This window comes from Octodon degus, unplaced genomic scaffold (assembly GCF_000260255.1).
Source record: "Octodon degus isolate 3935 unplaced genomic scaffold, OctDeg1.0 scaffold00050, whole genome shotgun sequence".
NCBI lineage: Eukaryota > Metazoa > Chordata > Mammalia > Rodentia > Octodontidae > Octodon > Octodon degus.
The window spans coordinates 8,031,080-8,040,056 of NW_004524626.1; the positions used below are offsets into that span (position 1 = coordinate 8,031,080).

The following is an 8,977-nucleotide window of genomic DNA, read 5'->3' on the forward strand; positions in this document are numbered from 1 at the left end:
GTCGTGGGCGGGATGTGGGCATCGGCAAACTGAGCTGGGACCTCGCCTGGACCGCGGCGGCCTGGTGGGAACCGCGCGGCGGTTGGCGGTGGGCGGAGCCGGCTGGCAGGCGAGGGGGCCGGTGCAGGTACCTGCGGGATGAAGGGTGGGTCCCGGACGGCGGGGCAGGGCTGGGAGGCCTGGCGGACGCCGCCCGTTAACCAGGGCCCGGCTGCGTTGTGCGGCTGCCTGGGCACACAGTAGGCGTTCACTAAGTGCTTGAATGAATGAATGGCCCAGTCCCCTCCGCGGTCCAGCTCCATCGGCCTCTGGTTTGAGAGGGTGCAGGCTGACCCTCTCGCCTACTCTGTGGCCTGGGGCAGCCAGATACTGACTGGTATTTATTAGGCGCCTACTGTGTGCCTTTGCGATTTTGAGGAGCGCGCAGCATGGGGGGGGGGATTGAAACCTTTAAATAGGATTTTCTTCATTGCACAAAATGGAAGCAAGTACTGCCAGGAAAAGGGGACAGGGAGGGCCCCGTGACTCCCAACATCTAAGTAGACATCTGTAAATGTAGATGGGGGCGGGGGGGGGGAGAAAAAGCCCAGGGTGCATGGGGTGTACAAAGATGAAGGAGCTGAGGTGCCTTCTAACAGCTCCACATTTTGGGGTCCAGGGTGAAATCTGCACTTTGGCCCATGGAGTCCCATAAAGAAGCTCACACATTCATCTGGCCCCTCTGCTCTCCTGGCCACCCTGGGCATGTGTTCTGCTCCAGGCCTGTGATAGGCACAGGAGCTACAGTTTGGTGGAGCCAGATGACAGGGACCCGTCCTGGGAAGGCTAGGGAAGAGGGGGGTTCCAGGCAGCAAGAACCACCTGTGCGGAGGCCCTGCGGCAGGAAGAAGTTTGAGACAATTGAGGGACGCTGACATGGGCTGAGGAGGGGAGCACCAGTCATGCAGAGCCTCGGACTCGATGTAAAGAGCTCAGATTGTCTATCAGAATAGTGGAAGATCCCTCACCAAACCCCAAGTAATTTCACCACAGAGGAAGCTATTCCTATCTCTGCAGCCTAAGGTAGAAGTTACCAGGTGCCCATGGCTATCAGGCACTTGCAGTGCAACCAAGCGGAATTTTAAACTGCTTGATTGCAATTGATCTGGAATCAAATGTGGTCAGTAGCTACTGCATTGGACACTGCAACCCCTGGAGTTTTCCAAGGGAGGCAGTGATAGGCGCAAGCTGCGGGCTGGACCAAAGTACTCGGTGTGACACACTGGGTTTCCAGGGCTGGGTAGGTGACCCCACAGCTAACATGGTCACCCCTGGTATTCACAGTTGCTGGGCAGAGGCATGAGCTTCCCGCTGCATGATCAGACCTGATAGTGCATTGTGGCACTGACCTGTGTGTCCATGCATGGTTTGGCCCTGCGGTGACTAGTGTGATCCAGCCTGCCACCATGGTGAAGCTGTTGGTGGCCAAAATCCTCTGCATGGTGGGTGTGTTCTTCTTCATGCTGCTGGGCTCCCTGCTCCCCGTGAAGGTCATCGAGACAGACTTTGAGAAAGCCCATCACTCAAAAAAGATCCTTTCCCTCTGCAACACTTTCGGCGGTGGGGTATTCCTGGCCACCTGCTTCAACGCGCTGCTGCCTGCTGTGCGGGAGAAGGTAAGACCTCCCTAAGTGGTAGTGGCAGCCCTGGGCACCTTAGGGCCAGAGGGCACAGATGGTTTTTCAACACTGATACCAAGTTCAGTGAGGGCCTCAATGTCGTAAAGATGAGGGAAAGGAGAAAATGAACTGCTCTGTGACCTTGTAGTGGTTGCTGCCCCTCTTGTCCCTTACCTGTAAACAGCAGATTTGGACTAGACCTAGGTCAGAACTAGGCAGATGAGCTGATAGTTAACGTCCAGACCAATCTCTGCACTCTAACTAGCACACACTTTGTCCCAAATTAAGTGAGGCTACTCTGGCTTGAGCAACTGTTGTTTACTGCTGCGTAACAAGTCACAACAACTTGGCATCATAGGACAAGCAGTATTTATTATCCTGTGGTTTCTGTGGGTCAGAAGGCTGGTTGAACCAGTCTGGGCCCTCTGCTTTGGGTTACATGAGGCAGCAGTCAGGATGTCCCCTGACTGGTCACACCTTGGCTCTCATGGAGATGGACTGGCTTCCAAACTCACATGGTTCTAACCCAGATTCAGATCACTTCCGGCTGAGAATGAGGACCTCAGTGACTGGAAGTGTCTTCCTCTGTCCCTGTCCACTGCCGTCTGCACAGCATGGCTGGTTGCTCCATTAGCTAGCTGGGAAGACAGGAGATCCTGGCAGCAGGGCGGAAGTTGCATGTAACGCAGTGACAGTGGTGTGGCTCCCTTCTCTTCTGCTGGTTAGAAGTCTGGCCCACATCCCTCCTGTGCCCGACATGTGACCATCTGGGGGCTGTCTTCGGCTCTGTCTGTCATGATCCCTACCCACATTGGCTGGCAGTGACCTGGTCCTCAAGGCCACCTGCGTTGGGCTGGGCTTGAGCCCTGTGGGAGGGCCTCAGAAGATGCAGGCAGCCGTGCCTGCCCAGAGACCAGCTGAGCCTGCGCCAGCGCAGGTACGAGGCTGAGTGGCTTCGTTCACCTGCCTGCAGGACTTCTGGTGCAGCCCAGATTCCCAGCCCTGTGGCACTGGACTCCAGGGGAGCTGGGGAGCTGTTTTTGGAACCCACTAGGGTGGCGGGTGGCGTTCTCCCATGGCCCACGACGCCAATCCTGTGTCCACCCACTGCTTGCTGCTGGAAGTGTGGGTGGGGCTGTGAGTGGGATGGGAGACGCTTCCTGCAGATGCAGCTTCCAGCAGAAAAGTGTTACTGTAGCAGAGGCCTCCAGCTCAGTTAACGTGGATGTCCTCACACCAGAAATGAGCTGGGCCGGACTGATCTAATCAGCAGTCACCCTCCTGCTGGCCTCACAGAAGCAAGGAGCCCTGGAAGGTGAGGAGGGTGATGCATGCCAAGGATCCCAGAGTGGCCTCCAGGAGCTGAGCACTGCGCCAGCAGCCACAGGAAGGGGACCAGGTCCTGTACTACAGGGAGCTGCATTCTGTCTGTGAGCCTGAAAGCCGACCCTGGTTCACAGCCATCTCCGCCCGAGGCAGCACCCTAGTCTCTGCCTGGCAGGACTCCACCAGTGTGGCCTGATTATGGACCCTCAGAGGTTTGAGATGACACCTTTGTGTCACCTTGCACCACAAACTGTAACTGTCACACTACACGGGAGCTCACATAGCCCGTGTCCACATGAATGAACTCTCAGAGTTGCCCCTCCTGGCGTGGGTGGCAGGTCCTCCTGCCCCTCATCCACCTTGAGCTGATGGTGTTAGCTGACTCGGCCTTTCCCCCAGCGGGTCACTTCATGGCCACCCTTGGCAGACAGGCCCTGTTGGTGCTCTGTGTCCCAGGTTCCTGATCTGTGTCTGTCCCCAGGCAAGGCACACAGAGGCCTCCAGTCAGTATATAGTGAACAGGGTAAGTGGCTTCTCCTCAGGAACAGCACTGAGGGTGACTTGGGACACCTGTGGCTGTCACAACTCAAGGAACTCCTGGCACAGAGTGGTGGGACTGCTGCCCAGCACCTGCAGTGCCCAGGCTGCCCCTATAGATGCCCAGCCCCAGCATGCCCATCATGGTCATGAAAGTCACAGTGGCTCCAGACACTGCCACAAGGCCCCGAGAGGCAGTCATGTTGGCTGGCGGTCAGTGTGTGTGTGTTCAGCCATGCAGAGCCCGTAGCACGAGGAACAGGGACCATGCCTGACACCCCTCCCTCTGAGAGGGCTGTGAGGGGCTCCTGCGGAGGTGGTGCCATGTTGGCTGCATGCCCTTCGCAGGACCCTGTGTCCTGGCAGGCAGCCGATGCTGAGACCCCAGCACACGTCCTCTCCTTGGGGCCTCATCTGACCTGTGTCCAGTTTGTTGCTGGGAATCCCACCCTGATCACGAGCAGGGCGAGGCTCAGGTGTGCCGCCAGGCGACAGTGAAGATGCTACAGAATGACACCTCTATTGCAGATCCAAGAGGTGGGGGCAGCACAGTGTCAGGGCTGGCAAGGAGAGGGCACTCTGGGCTCAGCCCCCTAAGCACGTGTAGGTAGGGAGAGTGGGAGGGGGACCTGTGAGCTATGGCCTCTGCAGGCATCACCCAGGCAGGCTTTCCAGCAGGCCTTCGTATGTTTTGTTTTTTGAGATGGTCTTACTATGTGGCCCAAGCAAGTCTCATGCTCAGCAGTCCTCTTGCCTCAGCCTTCAAGTGCCCGGACCAAAGGGCTTTAAAGCAAGCAGTGCACGTCCTGTGGGTGGGTGCCCTGAGATAAGAGGGGACACCCTGGGGGTGTGAGTCCGGCTGGCTATGTCCAGTATCCACATAGAGGAGCGCTCAAGATGGCAGAGCCCTGGCAGGTCCCATGGAGGAGCCAAACCTTGCTGGCCACAAAAGTTAAGCCTCTGTTCTGAGGGACTACTCTGGCAACCTGAAATTCTGGGAATCCACCGCAGTGCCCCTGGTTTAGGTAGGGTACTATGAAATTCCATGTCACCTGAGTCTCTACCAGCTGTGAGCCAGGCTGAGGCAGGAACGTCCCTGACAGTGTGGGCAGCGTGTGCTGAGGCCCTGGGGTGCTCATGTCTGGACGAGGTGGGAGGGCACATGGGCCCCACAGCCGCCTGCCCTGTCTGGCTCTTACCAGTTTCAGTGAATTATGAGATAAGAGGATTGCAAGTTCAAGGCCAGCCAGGACTGTATATTGGGACCTATCTCAAAAGAACCAGAAAGTTTTCAAAATTAAAGTTAAATACAGGGGCCAGGGAGATGGCTCAGTGGAATAAGCGCTTCCCTGGCAAGCACATGGGCCTGAGTTCAATCCCTGGTTCCGCCAAAAAAAAAAAAAAAAAAAAGTTAAGTACAATCTAGCCTCCCCATCTCTGAGCATACCATGTTTCCAGTTCTCGCCCCAATGTGGCCAAGAGCACAGTGAGGAGCTCCTCCCTCTAGAAAATTCTGTGGGGAGGGTCCAGCTTGAGGGACCCATGGGGACCCCGTGTTCATTCCTGCCTGGATAAGTGGGGGAAGAAGAGCCCTCCTGGCTTTCAGGGTGGCTCACTGGGATGACAGGCAAGCACCACCATCCCCAGCCCTCCTGGGTTCTGTCCTCCGGTTTAAGTGAGGTATTTCTGGGCTATGCAAGTTGGGCGGCAGCGTTCCCCTGCCACCGCTGATGGCCTCTCTCTGCACGGCAGCTGCAGCGCGTGCTGAGCCTTGGGCACCTGAGCACCGACTACCCGTTGGCAGAGACCCTGCTACTGCTGGGCTTCTTTGTGACCGTATTCCTGGAGCAGCTGGTGCTCACATTCCGCAAGGAGAAGCCGTCCTTCATCGACCTGGAGACCTTCAACGCAGGCTCAGACGCTGGCAGCGACTCGGAGTACGAGAGCCCCTTTGCCGGGGGTGCGCGCGGCGCGCTCTATGCCGAGGGCCACGCACATGCGCACGGCCCGGGCCTGAGTGTACAGGAGCTATCGCGCTCCGGGCCGCTGCGCCTGCTCAGCCTGGTCTTCGCTCTGTCGGCACACTCCATTTTCGAGGGCCTGGCACTAGGCCTACAGGAGGAGGGCGAGAAGGTGGTGAGCCTCTTCGTGGGTGTGGCCATCCACGAGACGCTGGTGGCAGTGGCCCTGGGCATCAGCATGGCCCGCAGCGCCATGCACCTGCGTGATGCGGCCAAGCTGGCGGTCACCGTGAGCATCATGATCCCACTCGGCATCGGCATCGGCCTGGGCATTGAGAGCGCCCGTGGCATGCCAAGCAGCGTGGCCTCTGTGCTGCTGCAGGGCCTGGCGGGTGGCACCTTTCTCTTTATCACCTTCCTGGAGATCCTGGCCAAGGAACTGGAGGACAAGAACGACCGGCTGCTCAAGGTCCTCTTCCTGGTGCTTGGCTACGCAGTGCTGGCTGGCATGGTCTTCCTCAAGTGGTGAGTCTCCTCTTCCTCCTCCTCTTCCTCCTCCTGGTCCTCTACATTGTGGCTGCCATGAGCTCCAGCTGGACACAGGCCACGTCCCCCAGCTCCACCTCCTTGGAGAGGGACACAGGGATGCAGCCCCCCTAGACCACGCTGCACCCCCATCCTGCATTCTGAGTCTCTATGCACCGATGCTACTTTAAAAATACTCTTGAAAAGATTTGCTACAGCTGTGTGACCGGGTCAACTTTGGGCAGGATGGGGTGCCGACTGGACAGGGATGGGGCCTGGACCTTGGGTCCAGACCAGGTCAGGCCCAGACTTGTCCCCACCGCACCCCAGCCAAGAACAGCGGCGGTGGGCCCAATTATGCCGGTCATGAGCAGCAACATCCCACAGCTGGGCTGGGCGGCTGCAGGGCCCTTCCTCCAGCCAGGGATTGCCAGAGATCCGTACAACAAGCACACAACAACACCCCCAGGGCAAAAAGCTCCTGGGACCCAGAGCTAGATCTGTCCTAGTAACCCCTCCCAGCCTGACCTGTTGCCCTGGCAACCCCAGCCTGCCCCTGGGGACTTGGTGTCCAGAGAGCATCTTTGCTCTGGGGAGTCAGCCTGGTGGGAAAGAGCCAGGTTCTGAGTCTGGAGCCTGTCTCTGGGCCTCACGTACATGAGGCCTAGATGCCAGGGTCTCCCTGGTACCCCCACAGACCCCAGTGCCCTCCAGTCCCCAGCCATAGGCCACACATTTCTCTATCCCCAACTTCTTCCTGTGCCTGATGCTCAGCCAGCACCCATGTCCCAGTACTGTCCCCTCTGTGGGACATCCAGGTTCCCTGACCAGGAGAGCCCTTCATTTCCCCCTGTGAGGCCCCTGTCTCCTGGCTATCACCCTGACTAGGACAGCAGTGGCTTGCCCGAGGCTGGATGTCCCCTGAGGGTGCTGCCTCCCAGCCCAGCTCCCAGGACTTGGGCATCTGCAGCCTGAGGATCCTTGTGAGGACTCAGGAGTCAGGGCTATTGCCGCGATGCCTGTAATGACCCCGAAGTTCAGACCCCACCTCTGGGGCTTAGGGCACCTCTCAGGACCCCTAGACCCTCTTGCAGGGCCTCCCCTTGGTGCTGCTGGAAGTCAGGCCCTTTCTTACGGACTCTAGCTGTGTCTGCGTGAGCCCAGTGCAGCCTGGCCTTGCCGTGGGCGGGGAGCGGCTGTGTGGCTGTGCGACATCTCTGCTGTGTCCTGCACCGTGTTCCTGCCTGTCACCCGTTGCTGGCCCCTGGCCTTTGCCACCAGAAGGTGGGATCATGGAGATGCCAGACCTGCACGGGGAAGATCCAGGTTCTGCATAGGTGGGGTATGCCCAGGTGACATGACTGGGCTGGGATAGGAAGGCTCAGGTCCCCCCATGCAGCAGGAAACCGTCTGCTCTAGCAGGCCCAGCTCTGTGACTACCAAGGGTGCGTGCTGTAGGGCACCCCCCTGCACATGTCAGCTCCCTGGAGCAGCCCTGGGACAGCTGCAAGCCTGTCCAGCTCTCCCCAGCCTCTTCCCTACCTTCTCCCAAAAGGAACCTCTGCGATTATGTCAGCCTTCAGCTGGAGCTCACCCAGAGCCCTTAGCCCACTGCAGGGCACCCGTCACCACCAAGCATGCCTGCTTCCACCACACTTCAGGTCATCCTGCTGTGGCCATGCCCCCTGCCCATTGCTCCTGACTCCCCCAAAGTTCATCCAGGCTTCATCAAGTTTGGGAGACCAGAGACTATGGTCACAGGACCTGCAAACCTACCTGTCACTGCCCTTGCCCACCAGGGTAAGAGGCATTGTGGGCTCTGGTCTCCTGGCCTCCCGGAGCCACAGTCAGGTGCAGCCCAGCCCAAGGCAGTGAGCACATGGGGTTTCTTAGGCTCAACTTGGTAGCTGTCCCCACTTTGAGAAGTATGTGGGGGGTGTCTGCTGGGGTACCAGGAAATAGCACAGTTCTCTCTGTGATACACCCAGGTGTGACCTGGACTCTGACCACGAGGTTCCTCTCGTGGTTCTAGCCCTGTGCCGGGTCCTGACCACACATGTGTGCCTGTGCGGGGTCCTGACCACACATGTGTGCCTTGCTGCATGGTAAAGGGAGCTTCCACTTGAGTCAGATGGGAGTCACCACTGCTCATCCTAAGCTCTGCAGAACTGCCTGGTCAGAATTTGTCACAGCAGGTGGCAGGCTGCAACCTCTCCACTGTGACGCCCAGAACTGTCTCACGACTATAAAGCCTGGTACTTTCTTGAGGTCTGTACTGACTGGAGTTCTCAATTGTGATTCTGGCCCAGGGGACACTGGGCGGTGTCTGGGGACACACTGACTGGAGGCCAAGGATGCCGCTCAGCACCCAGCCTGTGCCCAGGACTCCAGCTCCAGTGTGGCCTTCCTGGGATCAGCGGCACAGAAAGCAGGGACATGCGACAGGTGCTTTCCGCCCTCCATCTGGAGCAGAGGGCGGAGGAAGGGGCGGTAGCCCCGGGCCTGCATGGAGTCACTGTAATAGCAGCATGTCAAGCCTGTGCTCTGCCTTGTTTGTGTTCCTGCCAGGCGGGTGGGTGGGACAGGGAGAGCCAAGTCCCCAGTCCCAGACAAGCCATCGATGACAGGCAGGACCATGCCCACCACCCTGGCTGACAGCCCTGTGTGCCCCGCCCATGTCCCACCTGGTCAGCCTCCACCGTTACTGGATGGACTGTGCCAGAGCTTTAGAAAAAGCCAGGGACCTGCCCATCACACCTGAAGGCGCCCAGCTGTCCCTCCATGGGGCCCTTTGGAGGATGTCGCTGCGAGGCGTGGGCCTTCCCTGTGGAGACCCAGGACATGCCTCCTGCAGTGCTGAGGCCAGGTTGGGTGGGGGCAGAAAGAGCCCTCCACAGGGGCTGCGACACTGCTGACCTCAGTCAAGGGGCCGGCACAATCACTAGGCCCTGCCTTTTTTTTTTTTTTTTT

General features: G+C 58.6%; 1 protein-coding gene across 2 annotated transcripts; it reads left to right on the forward strand.

The window, feature by feature from the left end:
• On the forward strand, window positions 1-8,977 carry Slc39a3 (solute carrier family 39 member 3). 2 transcript variants are annotated; one of them, XM_023717170.1, is made up of 3 exons: window positions 1-145; window positions 1,324-1,655; window positions 5,274-8,977. In XM_023717170.1, the coding sequence occupies exons 2-3, from the start codon at window positions 1,446-1,448 to the stop codon at window positions 6,009-6,011; spliced, it is 948 nt and encodes a 315-aa protein (XP_023572938.1). In that variant the 5' UTR covers window positions 1-145; window positions 1,324-1,445; the 3' UTR covers window positions 6,012-8,977. The 2 variants fall into 2 exon arrangements, with proteins under 2 accessions (XP_023572938.1, XP_004632791.1); XM_004632734.2 differs by having other exon boundaries at window positions 1-127.

Coding starts and splice junctions, on each gene's coding strand:
- Slc39a3 (XM_023717170.1), top strand. CDS start 1,446: ATGGTGAAGCTGTTGGTGGCCAAAATCCTCTGCATGGTGGGTGTGTTC. Junction 1,656..5,273: donor TGCCTGCTGTGCGGGAGAAG/GTAAGACCTCCC, acceptor TCTGCACGGCAG/CTGCAGCGCGTGCTGAGCCT.